Below are 17,223 nucleotides of genomic sequence, written 5' to 3' on the forward strand. Positions count from 1 at the left end.
GTCTAAAAACATCGGCCAGATGTCTCTTTAAAAATCTGTACTGTCAGACAGACCTTAGCGAAGGCAGCGGCTGTCATCTGAACGCGTCCCTCGTCGGAGGCGTAGATCTTCAGGTCGTGTCTGTAGGTGCTGTGGAGGCGCAGCAGGCCACACCCTGGGAATCCTGCGTAGTCACCTGGAAAATACCAAATCAGCTTTTTACACATCAGTGTGAGTCTGTGAGGACGTCCACTAATTTAACATTACAACCTAAATATGGAACATGAGATGGGTATTGAAGTGGATTGTACTTATCTAGGTAGAGAAATAAATGGAAGTCAGGATTGGGGTCATTTGGGGTATCAGGAAAAAAGCTTTGTTATTGTTTCAACTGCTGATTGCCGCTTTAAAGCCTGAGTGGATAGAGTTTGTTACCTTGTCTATAAAGAGGGAGTGGAGGATAGAGGTTGTTACCTTGTCTATAAAGAGGGAGTGGAGGATAGAGGTTGTTACCTTGTCTATAAAGAGGGAGTGGAGGATAGAGGTTGTTACCTTGTCTATAAAGAGGGAGTGGAGGATAGAGTTTGTTACCTTGTCTATAAAGAGGGAGTGGAGGATAGAGGTTGTTACCTTGTCTATAAAGAGGGAGTGGAGGATAGAGTTTGTTACCTTGTCTATAAAGAGGGAGTGGAGGATAGAGGTTGTTACCTTGTCTATAAAGAGGGAGTGGAGGATAGAGGTTGTTACCTTGTCTATAAAGAGGGAGTGGAGGATAGAGGTTGTTACCTTGTCTATAAAGAGGGAGTGGAGGATAGAGTTTGTTACCTTGTCTATAAAGAGGGAGTGGAGGATAGAGTTTGTTACCTTGTCTATAAAGAGGGAGTGGAGGATAGAGTTTGTTACCTTGTCTATAAAGAGGGAGTGGAGGATAGAGGTTGTTACCTTGTCTATAAAGAGGGAGTGGAGGATAGAGGTTGTTACCTTGTCTATAAAGAGGGAGTGGAGGATAGAGGTTGTTACCTTGTCTATAAAGAGGGAGTGGAGGATAGAGTTTGTTACCTTGTCTATAAAGAGGGAGTGGAGGATAGAGTTTGTTACCTTGTCTATAAAGAGGGAGTGGAGGATAGAGGTTGTTACCTTGTCTATAAAGAGGGAGTGGAGGATAGAGGTTGTTACCTTGTCTATAAAGAGGGAGTGGAGGATAGAGGTTGTTACCTTGTCCTCCAGGGTACATGCAGCGGAAGGCCCTGCCCAGCTCCTCAGCCTGTACCCTGCCTGCCGGGGTCAGCTCCCCACCCCACTTCAACACCAGCAGCAGAGAAGGGTCATCCCTACGCACGTCTATAGGGCACAGCAAGCAGAGACAACACAGAGAAACACACATATAATGAGTCAGTAAGTCACAGAGAACCACACAGACAGACACAAACAATCAGTTCACAGACTAGAGAAACTGTTATATAAAGTCTAGATGACAGAACAAATCCTACCTTCCTCCTCACTGGATGTTTTGGGGCACCCATGCGGAAGGTACGTCATCTGAACCTTGCGATTGATGCCAGAAAAATGGCCATACCTAAAGCAAAACACATTTTGTTTTAAGAGCAGATTGTTAAATCAAATATTCAAATCGTTAGAAAGACATCTGGGAATGTGCAGTAACACATACATTTCAAGGACTGTTTTCAGTTGTTCAAGTTTTGCTTTGGATTCTTCAATTTCGGAATCGTTGTTCTGTCCGATTTCGACAAGGAGTTGTCTTGCGATATCTAGCACTTCCTGGATTTGGACATAAACAAATTGCGATGCAGGTAAGTTGTACTGTACAACACGTGAAGCTACAACGTACAAAGGATACAAATAGGTTTTATTTACCTGTAACTGCTTTGGCTTTTTCAACTTTAGTTTTTTGTTTTTGTACCCGCCACATTTTTCAAATAGATCAAAAAACCTAAAAAAAGTAATAAATACAAATAAAGAGGCGATACATTACAGTGGTGAAAACATTCACCAATACTGAATCACCATGTTAACAGTACTGTAGTGTGACAGTAGCCCTGTACATTGACTGTGTGGGAACAGCTGTCATGTACCTTTGGTGCCGAACCTCCATTTTCATTTTCTGTTTGGGAGTTCTGTCGCCATGACGAATCACAGCGATAACACACCGTAGCTCCATCCTGAGTTAAGAGGAGCAACAGTTAAAGATATCAACTTCCCATATGAGTGGAGTTCAGCCATGTTCTATTTTTTTATTTATTTTTATTTTACCTTTATTTAACCAGGCAAGTCAGTTAAGAACAAATTCTTATTTTCAATGACGGCCTGGGAACAGTGGGTTAACTGCCTGTTCAGGGGCAGAACGACAGATTTGTACCTCGTCAGCTCGGGGGTTTGAACTCACAACCTTCCGGTTACTAGTCCAACGCTCTAACTAACGCTTATCTTTTTTGCTTGATTTAAATGTATACGATTATGTCAATGGAGGATATGCAGGAACATTTGAGTTATGCACACGGAAGTCAAGTTGGGGCCTAAAAATGCACCAATTTACAGCTACATTTTCTATGGCTAAAACAGCTTTATTCACTACGAACGCATCATCAAAATGTGTGTAAATACGTACATGGTTCCAGAGGTGGTGGGGACAATGGGGATATCTTCAGCCTCCAGAGGAATGGACCACGGGATGGAAAACTGGGGAGCCAGCTCTCTCATGATGATATTTCTACAGGAGAGGACAGATGATGTTCAGGGACAAAGAAACTTTGGTAACTACTTGAAGATCATTCTTATTACATGATGTATTGGGTTGTATTAGCGCTACATTGCCTAATACATATATTCATCTTAAAACAAGCTGTGTCTGACCATTATGAATCTGTGTAATAGTGATGTGCATCTTTCCCTTTCTAGACGATTCAATACGTACATGGATCCAGATGAATGGGCTCCGATACGATACAGATTGATACGTTTTAGTTTTAAACAATTCAGGGGGGGGGGGGGGGGGTTCGGTTTGTTTAGAGAACGAATCGATGCACTATAACATTTGTTGCATAAACACATTCACACTCCATTCTAAATTAAATTCTGCAAAATGGAATGTTTGAAAGTTTTTAAATAGCTTATTTTCTCCTCCTGATATGCCGTTATTGTGATGAAATGATCAACTTTAACCTACATATCAAAAGATTAAACAATCAGTGTTAAGTAAAACTACCAAAACTATTACTGATGGTGAACCTGAAGAATCTAAATGAAATCTACTGTAAGCCAGTTCAGCAGGAATAGCCAGATGAGTGGTCTCCGGTAATGTACTTTTATTATGGTAAAACACCATTTTCAACAGCACATAGATAATAACCTATAGCAAATTACATAGGTTGTCACTCAACTAATAAAGCCTAATATCCAACAAGCCATTTTAGCATTTGAAAGCTGAAGGTGCTGTGCAGTAGTTCAAGATCAAAACAGGCCGCCACTGATATTACCTCAGTCTGGTCAGCAAGAAGCTGGGCACAGTGAAACAGTTTGACTAGGCTACTGATATCACCTCAGTCTGGTCAGCATGAAGCTGGGCACAGTGAAACAGTTTAACTAGGCTACTGATATTACCTCAGTCTGGTCAGCAAGAAAGTTGTGCACAGTGAAACAGTTTAACTAGGCTACTGATATTACCTCAGTCTGGTCAGCAAGAAAGTTGTGCACAGTGAAACAGTTTAACTAGGCTACTGATATTACCTCAGTCTGGTCAGCATGAAGCTGTGCACAGTGAAACAGTTTGACTAGGCCACTGATATTACCTGGGGTTGCTCAGCACACAAAATGACTTGTAGATCAATGACTGTCAACACAGTTACATGCTTAGTTCGACACTGATGTGTATCAGTTGTTACAAAAGATTAGGTTATTTCGGTAGAAAGAAAGTAATATACGAAAAAATATTTATAATTAAACCGGCGATTTGTAACGTTTGATTTTCTGACCCGATGCATGCTACATTAGGATCGTTTTGGGGTCCGTGGAAACATTTGAAATCACTGGTGATCTAAGATGCTCCATTAACTATTGAATGGATCTTACAGTCAACGGTTCGGTCCAAGTAGCCTTGTGGTTACAGCGTCGGACCAGTAACCGAAAGGTTGCTAGATCGAATTCCAGAGGTGACGAGATAAAAATCTGTCGTTCTGCCCCTGAACAAGGCAGTTAACCCACTGTTTCCCGGTAGACCGTCATTGTAAATAAAAATTTGTTCTTATCTGACTTGCCTAGTTAAATAAATATTTGTATTTATTTTTAGATGTGTTATTTTTAGATGTGTGTGTGTGTGTGTGTGTGTGTGAGATATATATATATATATATATATATATACACAGTGCCTTGCGAAAGTATTCGGCCCCCTTGAACTTTGCGACCTTTTGCCACATTTCAGGCTTCAAACATAAAGATATAAAACTGTATTTTTTTGTGAAGAATCAACAACAAGTGGGACACAATCCTGAAGTGGAACGACATTTATTGGATATTTCAAACTTTTTTAACAAATCAAAAACTGAAAAATTGGGCGTGCAAAATTATTCAGCCCCTTTACTTTCAGTGCAGCAAACTCTCTCCAGAAGTTCAGTGAGGATCTCTGAATGATCCAATGTTGACCTAAATGACTAATGATGATAAATATAATCCACCTGTGTGTAATCAAGTCTCCGTATAAATGCACCTGCACTGTGATAGTCTCAGAGGTCCGTTAAAAGCGCAGAGAGCCTCATGAAGAACAAGGAACACACCAGGCAGGTCCGAGATACTGTTGTGAAGAAGTTTAAAGCCGGATTTGGATACAAAAAGATTTCCCAAGCTTTAAACATCCCAAGGAGCACTGTGCAAGCGATAATATTGAAATGGAAGGAGTATCAGAACACTGCAAATCTACCAAGACCTGGCCGTCCCTCTAAACTTTCAGCTCATACAAGGAGAAGACTGATCAGAGATGCAGCCAAGAGGCCCATGATCACTCTGGATGAACTGCAGAGATCTACAGCTGAGGTGGGAGACTATGTCCATAGGACAACAATCAGTCGTATATTGCACAAATCTGGCCTTTATGGAAGAGTGGCAAGAAGAAAGCCATTTCTTAAAGATATCCATAAAAAGTGTCGTTTAAAGTTTGCCACAAGCCACCTGGGAGACACACCAAACATGTGGAAGAAGGTGCTCTGGTCAGATGAAACCCAAATTGAACTTTTTGGCAACAATGCAAAACGTTATGTTTGGCGTAAAAGCAACACAGCTGAACACACCATCCCCACTGTCAAACATGTTGGTGGCAGCATCATGGTTTGGGCCTGCTTTTCTTCAGCAGGGACAGGGAAGATGGTTAAAATTGATGGGAAGATGGATGGAGCCAAATACAGGACCATTCTGGAAGAAAACCTGATGGAGTATGCAAAAGACCTGAGACTGGGACGGAGATTTGTCTTCCAACAAGACAATGATCCAAAACATAAAGCAAAATCTACAATGGAATGGTTCAAAAATAAACATATCCAGGTGTTAGAATGGCCAAGTCAAAGTCCAGACCTGAATCCAATCGAGAATCTGTGGAAAGAACTGAAAACTGCTGTTCACAAATGCTCTCCATCCAACCTCACTGAGCTCGAGCTGTTTTGCAAGGAGGAATGGGAAAAAATGTCAGTCTCTCGATGTGCAAAACTGATAGAGACATACCCCAAGCGACTTACAGCTGTAATCGCAGCAAAAGGTGGCGCTACAAAGTATTAACTTAAGGGGGCTGAATAATTTTGCACGCCCAATTTTTCAGTTTTTGATTTGTTAAAAAAGTTTGAAATATGCAATAAATGTCGTTCCACTTCATGATTGTGTCCCACTTGTTGTTGATTCTTCACAAAAAAATACAGTTTATATCTTTGTTTGAAGCCTGAAATGTGGCAAAAGGTCGCAAAGTTCAAGGGGGCCGAATACTTTCGCAAGGCACTGTATTTTATATATATATAAAAATAAATTTTAAAAAACCTTCATTATTTTTACAAGGCAACATTAGACATCATATGAAGCGTCTTCCATCTAAAGTACTACATAACCTATTTCATTCATTTAGGAATACCCATAACTAATTACTTAAATGATTAAGATCATTTGCAAACTGTAAAATTTTAGCAACAATAATTAGTCATTTCTTTTCTCCAAAATGTGTATTCTGACCCCAGTATTTTTGCACAGTCGTCGTAGTACTTCATGGAGTTCTTGACGAAGCTGAAGCCGTTGACGTCACACACGTACGACTGGCCGTTGGCACGTAGCAAGTCGAAACCACAGACCGTTTGCTGTCAAGAGAAAGGAGAAGTGAAACTGAGAATCAGAGATGTGACATTTAAACCTCACTATCCAAAGTTGCAAACAGGCCTTTATGGTTCACTGGTAAGGCAGATACGGGAATTGAAACCTATCGTCATTGAAAGCAGTTTACTGTACACAGTATCAAAGAATATTAAAATACATTATTTGATTAATCAGATGGAATGCACATTATTGGGCCATAATTGAAAACAGACAATGTCTTGATATACTTTGATATTTCTGATAATGTGTTACAATTTGGGCACTACATTCTATTTAGTCTCTAGGGAACTTGGATACTTAAGGCACTTCTACTCTGTGTTTCCTAGCATTTAGGCCACTTGTCTCTCTTTAGACAACCCCCATCACCTTTGCTTGGTCTATTCCACAGGGCTGTCCACCTTAATCAAGTCAGACTAAGGATAATGAGTCAAGTCCCTGGCTTGGTCCTAAACGGTAGCTTGTTCCTTATACAGTACATCACTTTGGACCAGAGGGTCAGGGCTCTGGTACAAAGTAGTGCACTATGTAGGGAATAGGGTGACATTTGGGACATAACAACAGTCTTGGCAGAGCTTAAGGTCATGGTTGCTAGCGTGTTGTCCCTGATTACTGGTTGCTGGTGTGTTGTCCCTGGTTACCGGTTGCTAGCGTGTTGTCCCTGGTTACCTTGAAGGCCAGACAGACCTTCCAGGCGATGAGCTTCTCGCGGGCGTTGAGGATAACAGGGTAGCGCACCTCCTTGCCTTCACTGTCCCGCTCCACCTTGCCGTCCAGGGCCGGGGACTTCCTGGCCTCCGCGTGGGCGTAGTCCGGCCCCACTGTGTACACCTAAGGACCAAGACCACCCCACACACAGACACCGCCCCCCACACACAACCACAAAATGATGGTTACCTATCCAGCATTTATGATTTTTTTTATTTTTTTATTTATCTATTCTACTTCCATTGTTCTCTGAGAGTAGGGGCCCTGGTCAAAAGTAGTGCACTGAATAGGGTGCAATTCGGGACACAGCCTTGACTGTGGTGCTCAAAGCAAAGACCATGGACATACACACTGAAATACTGAATCTAGTGGCCTCACTGTCCTCGCCTTTTATCAGCTGTGTAACTAAAAGCTGGTGCCTGATCCTGCAAAGTAAATATAATGAGCATTTTTAGCTGCCCTATTTCAGCTGGTCCCAGATAGTAAATATAGCTTGTCCCAAGTGGTACCCTATGGGCCCTACGCCACTTGGAACGTAGACATAATATGTGGTTTTAGCTAGATCCCTTTTCAGCTGAGCCCATGAGATAAGCAGAATGATATATATACTGCTGGGTTGGAGTTCTCCTATTTCGGCAGACTCCGCAGTCTAGATTTGCACAGTCACTCTCCTCTCATCATTTTTGAAACCGAGACAGTCTTCCACGAGGCATAACACATAAATCCTATTATGTTGTTCTTTAAGGCAAATATTGACTCTAAATTCACCCCTGAGGATGCCCTATTTTTTAGACAGTAGAATGGAAAACACTGAAGTAAACACGTTTAACACAAACGGCTGTTGGCTAATGGGATTTACCTTCACATCAGTTCCATCCGTTGGCATGAACTCTTCATAAATGTAGGATCCAGTTTTTCGCACATTGCTCTCGGGCGAATAAACACTACTTCTGCTTCCAATCTAGAGGGAAGATCAGGTGGAGAGAAATTACATGGACAGCCATGAATGCTGTACCGTGACTTGTACAGTCTTTAGCTAGCCCTGCAGGGGGTTAGAGGCTCTAGCTAGACTTGCAGGGGGTTAGAGGCTCTAGCTAGCCTTGCAGGGGGTTAGAGGCTCTAGCTAGCCTTGCAGGGGGTTAGAGGCTCTAGCTAGCCTTGCAGGGGGTTAGAGGCTCTAGCTAGCCTTGCAGGGGGTTAGAGGCTCTAGCTAGCCTTGCAGGGGGTTAGAGGCTCTAGCTAGCCTTGCAGGGGGTTAGAGGCTCTAGCTAGCCTTGCAGGGGGTTAGAGGCTCTAGCTAGCCTTGCAGGGGGTTAGAGGCTCTAGCTAGCCTTGCAGGGGGTTAGAGGCTCTAGCTAGCCTTGCAGGGGGTTAGAGGCTCTAGCTAGCCTTGCAGGGGGTTAGAGGCTCTAGCTAGCCTTGCAGGGGGTTAGAGGCTCTAGCTAGCCTTGCAGAGGCCCTAGCTAGCCCTGCAGGGTGTTAGTGGCTTGTACAGGTTCTAGCAGGCTCTAGTTAGTAGGAAATTGTATTAGGGGCTTGTAAACACTGCAGAGTTGTTGCTAGAGCACTGAGTTATGGCCTTAGTTAGGAATGTTGACAGCTGACTGTGTGTATGTGTATTACATGACCAAAAGTATGTGGACACCTGCTCATCGAACATCTCATTACAAAATCATGGGCATCAATATGGAGTTGGTCCCTCCTTTGATGCTATAACAGCCTCCACTCTTATGGGAAGGCTTTCCACTAGATGTTGGAACATTGCTGTGGGGACTGGCTTCCATTCAGCCACAAGAGCATTAGTGAGGTAGGGCACTGATGTTGGCCGATTAGACCTGGCTCGCAGTCAGCGTTCCAATTCATCCCAAAGGTGTTTGATGGGGTTGAGGTCAATGCAGTCAAGTTCTTCCACACTGATCTTAACAAACCATTTATGTATGGACCTCACTTTGTGCATGGGGGCATTGTCATGCTGAAACTGGAAGGGCCTTCCCCAAACTGTTGCCACAAAGCTGGAAGCACAGAATCATCTAGAATGTCATTGTATGCTGTAGCATTAAGATTTCCCTTTACTGGAACTAAGGGGCTTAGCCCGAAAAACAGCCCCAGACCATTATTACTCCAACACCAAACTTTACAGTTGGCTCTATGCATTGGGGCAGGTAGCGTTCTCATTGCATCCGCCAAAGGCAGATTCGTCCGTCAGACTGCCAGATGGTGAAGCATGATTCACCACTCCAGAGAATGAATTTTCACTGCTCCAGAGTCCAATAGCATTGAGCTTTACACAATTCCGCTTGGCACTGCGCATGGTGATCTTAGGCTTGTGTGTGGCTGCTTAGCCTTGGAAACCCATTTCATGAAGCTCCCGACGAACAGTTATTGTGCTGAAGTTGCTTCCAGAGGCAGTTTGGAACTCGGTAACGACTGATGCAACAGAGGACAGACGATTAAAAAAATAATATTCAGCACTCGGTCCCATTCTGTAAGCTTGTGTGGCCTATCACTTCGCAACTGAGCCATTGTTGCTCCTAGACGTTTCCACTTCACTTACAGCTGACTGGGGTAGCAATTTGACAAACTGACTTGTTGGAAAGGTGGCATCCTATGACTGTGCCACATTGAACGTCACTGATCTCTTCAGTAAGGCCATTTTACTGACTGTGGTGGTTTTCTATGGAGATTGAATGGCTGTGTGCTCAATTTTATACACCTGTCAGCAACGGGTGTGGCTGAAATAGCCGAATGTGTCCATATACTTAGGTGTCCATATACTTATAGTGTGTGTGTGATATATATATATATATATATATACACACTGCTCAAAAAAATAAAGGGAACACTTAAACAACACAATGTAACTCCAAGTCAATCACACTTCTGTGAAATCAAACTGTCCACTTAGGAAGCAACACTGATTGACAATAAATTTCACATGCTGTTGTGCAAATGGAATAGACAACAGGTGGAAATTATAGGCATTTAGCAAGACATCCCCCAATAAAGGAGTGGTTCTGCAGGTGGGTACCACAGACCACTTCTCAGTTCCTATGCTTCCTGGCTGATGTTTTGGTCACTTTTGAATGCTGGCGGTGCTTTCACTCTAGTGGTAGCATAAGACGGAGTCTACAACCCACACAAGTGGCTCTAGTAGTGCAGCTCATCCAGGATGGCACATCAATGCGAGATGTGGCAAGAAGGTTTGCTGTGTCTGTCAGCGTAGTGTCCAGAGCATGGAGGCGCTACCAGGAGACAGGCCAGTACATCAGGAGACGTGGAGGAGGCCAACAACCCAGCAGCAGGACCGCTACCTCCGACTTTGTGCAAAGAGGAGCAGGAGGAGTACTGCCAGAGCCCTACAGAATTACCTCCAGCAGGCCACAAATGTGCATGTGTCTGCTCAAACGGTCAGAAACAGACTCCATGTGGGTGGTATGAGGGCCCAACGTCCACAGGTGGGGGTTGTGCTTACAGCCCAACACCGTGCAGGACGTTTGGCATTTGCCAGAGAACACCAAGATTGGCAAATTCGCCACTGGCGCCCTGTGCTCTTTACAGATGAAAGCAGGTTCACACTGAGCACATGTGACAGTCTGGAGATGCCGTGGAGAACGTTCTGCTGCCTGCAACATCCTCCAGCATGACCGGTTTGGCGGTGGGTCAGTCATGGTGTGGAATTTCTTTGGGGGGGCCGCACAGCCCTCCATGTGCTCGCCAGAGGTAGCCTGACTGCCATTAGGTACCGAGATGAGATCCTCAGACCCCTTGTGAGACCATATGCTGGTGCGGTTGGCCCTGGGTTCCTCCTAATGCAAGACAATGCTAGACCTCATCTGGCCCGAGGAAGGCATTGATGCTATGGACTGGCCCACCCGTTCCCCAGACCTGAATCCAATTGAGCACATCTGGGACATCATGTCTCGCTCCATCCACCAATGCCACGTTGCACCACAGACTGTCCAGGAGTTGGCGGATGCTTTAATCCAGGTCTGGGAGGAGATCCCTCAGGGGACCATCCGCCACCTCATCAGGAGCATGCCCAGGCGTTGTAGGGAGGTCATACAGGCACATGGAGGCCACACACACTACTGAGCCTCATTTTGACTTGTTTTAAGGACATAACATCAAAGTTGGATCAGCCTGTAGTGTGGTTTTCCACTTTAATTTTGAGTGTCACTCCAAATCCAGACATGCATGGGTTGATAAATTTGATTTCCATTGATAATTTGTGTGTGATTTTGTTGTCAGCACATTCAACTATGTAAAGAAAAAAGTATTTAATAAGAATATTTCATTCATTCAGATCTAGGACATTACATCAAAGTTGGATCAGCTTGGAATGTGGTTTTCCACTTTAATTTTGAGTGTCACTTCAAATCCAGACATCCATGGGTTGATAAATATTTTAGTGTTCCCTTTATTTTCTTATATATATTATATATATTATCTTATATATATATATATATATATGGCCTATTGGTGTATGGATGGATGTCATGACCTTTTGTGTGCATCCTAACCTTGCGGAAGAGCCTCTGGCTGCCCCCTCCGGCCGACGTGGGGTAATAGATGTAGACATTGTGGTCCTCGGCACTCACAGGCTTCTCCACAAAGGGCTTCTGGAACACTTCACCGTTCACCTCCACGTGGTCCTCCCCCTCCACCAGGTTACACTCTGGATAGACACGGCACATACAACTGGTTATCTATGGGATTAGCAGGCCTTGATCTTCAAATCAGACCCCTTAGCAGCAACTCTTTACTGTACAACAGTGGTCACTAACCCTGGTCAAAGAGATATACCCTGTGCAGTCATTTAATAGTCCAGCACCAAACCAACCAATTCTGTAGCCTGGTCCCAGATCTGTTTGTGCTGGTGTTAGTACAGTGTTTCTACAGTGTCTGCGTCACAGAAGAGTTGTTACCAATCCTCTTTTACTGCTGCTCTTTAATTATTTGTTACGTTTATTTCTTCTTCTTCTTCTTCTTCTTTTTTGGTAGGTATTTTTATTTTTTAACTGCATTGTTGGTTTAGGGCGCTTGTAATGCAAAAGAGATAGAAAATGGACAAAAACAGATATGTCCTTGGATATCCTGATAGTTCAAAAGAGGCCTCTTGCTGTGAGGCAGAATGAGAATTTCATACATTGATGCTTTTCTCCTTTTATAATCTGGCTTCATCCAACAGAAAGGGAAACTAATATTTTTATGCCAGGGCAGTGTTTCCTTTAGGATTTTAGTTTAGCAGCGGAGGCAAAGTAAGAGTGTGTGTTGGGGGGAGGGGGGCACCCCTGTGATATTTTTTGTGTAGAACTGAGAAGGTCACTTCTGGTGACTTTTTAAAAATGACATTCTGCTTTAAATTGAATGACAATTAAATTATGTTGTCAACCATCTGAAATATAATGCTCCCTTTAAAAGCATTATAACCTGTTGCCCAACTGATGCAGCATAGCGGCTTTAAATAAATTGGCTAAAGCATAGGGTTGCCAATCTGCATGTACCTCACTGAGAACCCCCCCAAAACAGCACAGTCACTAAACTGCTACATTAAAATGGGGCCAGATGGTTTCTCACCTATTAACCGAATATCTAATAAAAGCCTGCATGGCAGTGACTATGTGTGAGTAAAGTACCTGTGACCCCCACTGGCTAGGACACAACCAGACTTTGGGAGGGAAGGTTTCTTCGTTTGCACAGAGGCTTATCTGCTAGATTCCACAGCAGCCATCTTTACTGCTGCGTGCCTGAAAAGGCCTGTTCCAACGGGAAAAACTAAGTGGACGCGGCAGACGTGCAATCTGATATTTAATTTACCAATCGGTTGAGGATATGGTTCGTTTCAGGCTAATAGGCCTATCAACAGGATGCTGGTCTGAAAAGTCCCCGTACGTGTTCTGACACACTGGGCGGGGTGATTTAGTTTAGTTGACGAAAGCCCATTGGCTGTTCTAAATAGGCCTTCTCAACATCCTCTGGTAAATACACGGAACTCTACAGAATTTCAATAAATATGAACGTAGAGACGAAACAACATGGAATTGTAGAAGAGATTCCATTTCATTAAAAGGAAAAGAAACACCATAGTGTATCCCATCTATCACAATGGAAGCCTAGAGTCAGAGAGGTCAAAGCAGACAGCTGTCATGTCCACAGATGGCCTCCTTAAATTGGCCACCCATACTAGAGAACCAGTAGAGAAAAACAGGGAAAGAGAGGAGAGCGAGAAAGACAGAGACAGAGGAGACAGAAGGACTAGTCTACAGTACATCATCCTGGAAAAGGGAGAGCAAGAGCGAGTGCGAGAGAGCGAGAGCAAGCAGGAGAGAGGGAACGTGGCAGAGAGAGATCCAAACACCAGTGTGAGTGGGTGTATAATCACTAAGCAGTGCAGAGCTGAGACAGGACAGACAGGAAGCAGGTCTCCCAGGCCTAGTGGTGCTCCAGTTTTACTCCTCAGAGCAGGGGGTGGATGGGAACGAGACAGCTGCTAACACACACACGGTTCACTGCAGCTACATTACACAGCTGAGCCTATAGGCCTATCTGAACGTTTTCATTTTAATGAACACAACCCTGTGTACCAGGACTGGATTAGACCTGGTGCCCATTCAAACATTGTGTGGTAGCCATTCAAACAACAATGAGGCATCCAACCTAGACAATGAGGCATCCTGAATGATCAATGGTCTGATTATAAATTCATCTCAGAGAAGTGTTGATGACGTACACTTGGGAAAGGCTAGCAGATAATATGTTAAGAGACGCGATTAGGTCTCTTTGCCAAAAGATAAAGCTCTACCATCAAGGGAATGAGCAAAATTTAAGCCGTAGCTGAATGGCCTTTATTTGCCAACAGCAACAGATGTGGTATGAACAGGTCTATCCAGCCGTAGCTCATATTCCTATTGGATTTGAACATGATGGTGGGGGTTCATTTCAGATGCCAAATGGCTGCATTGTCCTTTTGGACAGGATTGTTTCCACTAAAACAGTATTGTTTCCCCATCTGTTTCACAGTCATGGCTAGTTGCCATTTTAAGACTGAAATGTAAAACAGTTTAATCCCTGTAGCCTTTCTACATGCCAGTAATCTTATGTTTGCAGCGATCTAAAGGACGAGAGAGGAATTTAAAGCAGTCCTGATTGATTCCATTCCAGATACGACAGATTTGAAAATGTTAAAAATGTGTTTTGTATATTGAGCTGACATATTGAACCAGACAATTAACATCACTGGCTAGGTTTTCATGCAAATATTCACAATCCTGCATAAAGACAATATGCACATTTCCCCACCAACGGTGTTTCCACCAAACGGACTCGTTGAGGATAGAAATTAGTGTGTGATGAAAGCAGTGCACAGAAAATGTACCTTTTCGCTTTAAATTGTCACGTACCAAATAAAAATCTAAAGTTCAATGTGTTTATCATCACATTTTCAACTCTGATAGTTTTGTCACAAAAAAAAAAACTGTTGCGTAGAATAGCAAAGGTGCCTCCTCTGGTCTTGGCACTCTGGCCAACAGCTTGCCCATATAGTGCGATAGGATGTGTGGGTAGACTAGTCTACATGAGATTATTATGGATAAGTGGTTATTTTATCAATATTGGCGCATAAAAAAGGCATTTCCGCCACCATTTCTCACATAATTCAATTTACAGACACAAAAAGATCCAATCATGCTGAACATGGTTGGATCGATCACAGCTGTCCATAATTTCCTTTAGACATGGTTGAACTTTACTGTGGATGGAAATGTGGTTTTGTGAGTAAATCTTTGGACACAATTTCTGTTTGGATTATCATAAGAATAAACTACAACAACAAAAAAAACTATGGCACAGACCAAGCAGTGGACCAGAAACAGGATGTTTACAGTCTAACGTGAGGTTCTGGGCAGAAATCAAATGAAGAATAACACAATGGTCTAAACACTGATCTGACAGTGATTCATAATGCTACTTCCCTATACTGAAACACTTTTTTTGTCAACATCATTAAGGTATACAGAGGCGCATTTTGAGAACGTGCCCCATATTCTACGAATAAACTTAAAGGGACATTACACTTCAAAGCTTGTCTGATGTGTGCAAACCTCAAACCTGTTCTTCTGTTGAGCTAAGTCCACATCCCAGGCCATCCCTTTTGTAGATCCAGCTATATGTCACAATACACAATACCGATGAATGGAAAAGAGAAGCACCATTTGATTTAAAGATTGGCTGTGCTCATCTTTTCCATTAATCTTGGAGTTTGAGGCATAGCTGGATCGATATACATGATAAGTACTCATCTTGACATTAGATTACTTTTGAAGTCTGAAAGCACATTTTAGATTTTTCCCTAGCATCCAAAAACGTAATTCAACCAATCAACTCATCATCAAGCCTCTTGAAAAACTAAGAAAAATGTGCACAACTTTGGGTTGCCTGGACCAGGATTGAGAAACATTGCTTTTTTTCAATGACGGCCTAGGAACAGCGGGTTAACTGCCTGTTCAGGGGCAGAACGACAGATTTGTACCTTGTCAGCTCAGGGATTTGAACTTGCAACCTTCCGGTTACTAGTCCAACGCTCTAACCACTAGGCTACCCTGCTTTGACCTTTAAGGTACTGGGTACTAACCCTCTGGTCTCGCAGGGTCTCTGTTGAGAACGGCGTAACGTGGGAGCAGGATGCCCTGGTTCTTCAGAATCCGGTACACCTCCCTCCTGGAGGAAGAGAAATGCTAGATCAGCTGACTGAGCATCAACAACACAGGGATCAAAACCACTCTTTTCATTAGCTGTGTGGCGTCAATTAGCCTGCAGCAAGGCTTCACCTTTAAAACAGCTGTGTGCTGTTTCAAGTCTTTCTGAATGTGACCACTTTCTTAAAGGGATACGTCAGGATTTTAGCCCTTTATCCTCTTCCCCGGAGTTACATTAACTCATGGATTCCAATATTCTGTCTCTGCACGTGGTTTTATGGAAGTTGCTAACTAGTGCCAGAGCAATTGCTAGCTAGCGTTAGCGCAATGATGAAGTCTATGGGTATCTGACTTCCAGTTATTGTGCTAACGCTAGTTACCATTGGCTCGCAAAATGTATTTCATACTGGACACAGAGACTAAAATAGTATCCACGAGTTAATTTACTTTTTGGAAGTAGATTGGCAAAATCCCGAAGTATCCCTTTTCACCCTGCTTCTTGATTGAACTGGCCTTTCATTAGCCTGTACAATGACTTAGCATTTAACACTGTATCAAGTGGTGGGTGTCAAGTTTTGTTTCATCATATCGTAAATATAGGATAGGCCCAATGTACAGCAAATCAGCAATGGGGTGCGTCCAAATCAGCACAGTATTACCTATATAGTGCACTACTTTTTACCATCGACACTCAGAAATGGGAGTCAACATCGGGAGTTGACGTGCAAGTCGTCAAGGAATCAATTAATTTGGAGTCGATTCACCATCACAACGCCATCGTCGTTAACAGTTGGATCAATCAGAGAAAGGCAAGGGACAAAAGTGAGTTCCTGTATGGCAATATTTTGAGAAGTTAAATGAGAAGGAAATGCTAACTTTGCCAGGTGGAATTGAGGCTCAGTAATACTAGTACAGGTCATGCAGCTGCACTACTGCCAGCAACAGATGGTTTCAGACCCTGACCTGTTCGCTGTGATTACTATTATTTGACCCTGCTGGTCATCTATGAACATTTGAACATCTTGGCCATGTTCTGTTATAATCTCCACCCGGCACAGCCAGAAAAGGACTGACCACCCCTCATAGCCTGGTTCCTCTCTAGGTTTCTTCCTAGGTTCTGGCCTTTCTAAGGAGTTTTTCCTAGCCACCGTGCTCCTACACCTGCATTGCTTGCTGTTTGGGGTTTTAGGCTGGGTTTCTATACAGCACTTTGATATATCTATCACCTGATGTAAGAAGGGCTATATAAATACATTTTATTTAGAGTTATTTGGTAACTTTAGTTGTGAATGATACAAACCTTAAAATGTCTTAGAAATAAAAATATATATGGTCTGTATGATGCGACTATTTGCTACTGATGATTTGAGAAAAATAATGGGAAAAAAAGCTTGAGTTCTATTCCTTGCCTCAGGCTGCACAAACTGTTCTCTCATCAAGTGATCATATTTTCACCCATCAGACTATTCTCAATTGAATCTCGTCTTTA

At 43.0% G+C, this 17,223-nt stretch overlaps 1 protein-coding gene across 18 annotated transcripts in view; it reads right to left on the reverse strand.

Annotated features, from left to right (window-relative positions):
* ppip5k2 (diphosphoinositol pentakisphosphate kinase 2) overlaps window positions 1-17,223 on the reverse strand; it is a 70,401-nt gene that overhangs the window by 39,026 nt on the left and 14,152 nt on the right. For all 18 annotated transcript variants that reach the window (XM_021601598.3, XM_090233663.1, XM_090233662.1 and 15 more), the window contains exons 5-16: window positions 15,671-15,756; window positions 11,562-11,716; window positions 7,901-8,002; window positions 7,003-7,164; window positions 6,199-6,320; window positions 2,606-2,707; window positions 2,073-2,159; window positions 1,855-1,930; window positions 1,649-1,758; window positions 1,470-1,555; window positions 1,195-1,320; window positions 54-175 (exon numbers count right to left, since the gene is read on the reverse strand). In XM_021601598.3, coding sequence (XP_021457273.2) covers window positions 54-175; window positions 1,195-1,320; window positions 1,470-1,555; window positions 1,649-1,758; window positions 1,855-1,930; window positions 2,073-2,159; window positions 2,606-2,707; window positions 6,199-6,320; window positions 7,003-7,164; window positions 7,901-8,002; window positions 11,562-11,716; window positions 15,671-15,756 — 1,336 coding nt within the window. The remainder of the gene's footprint in view (window positions 1-53; window positions 176-1,194; window positions 1,321-1,469; window positions 1,556-1,648; window positions 1,759-1,854; window positions 1,931-2,072; window positions 2,160-2,605; window positions 2,708-6,198; window positions 6,321-7,002; window positions 7,165-7,900; window positions 8,003-11,561; window positions 11,717-15,670; window positions 15,757-17,223) is intronic.

Source organism: Oncorhynchus mykiss, chromosome 5, assembly GCF_057628025.1.
Source record: "Oncorhynchus mykiss isolate SJ-2025 chromosome 5, ASM5762802v1, whole genome shotgun sequence".
Classification (NCBI taxonomy): domain Eukaryota; kingdom Metazoa; phylum Chordata; class Actinopteri; order Salmoniformes; family Salmonidae; genus Oncorhynchus; species Oncorhynchus mykiss.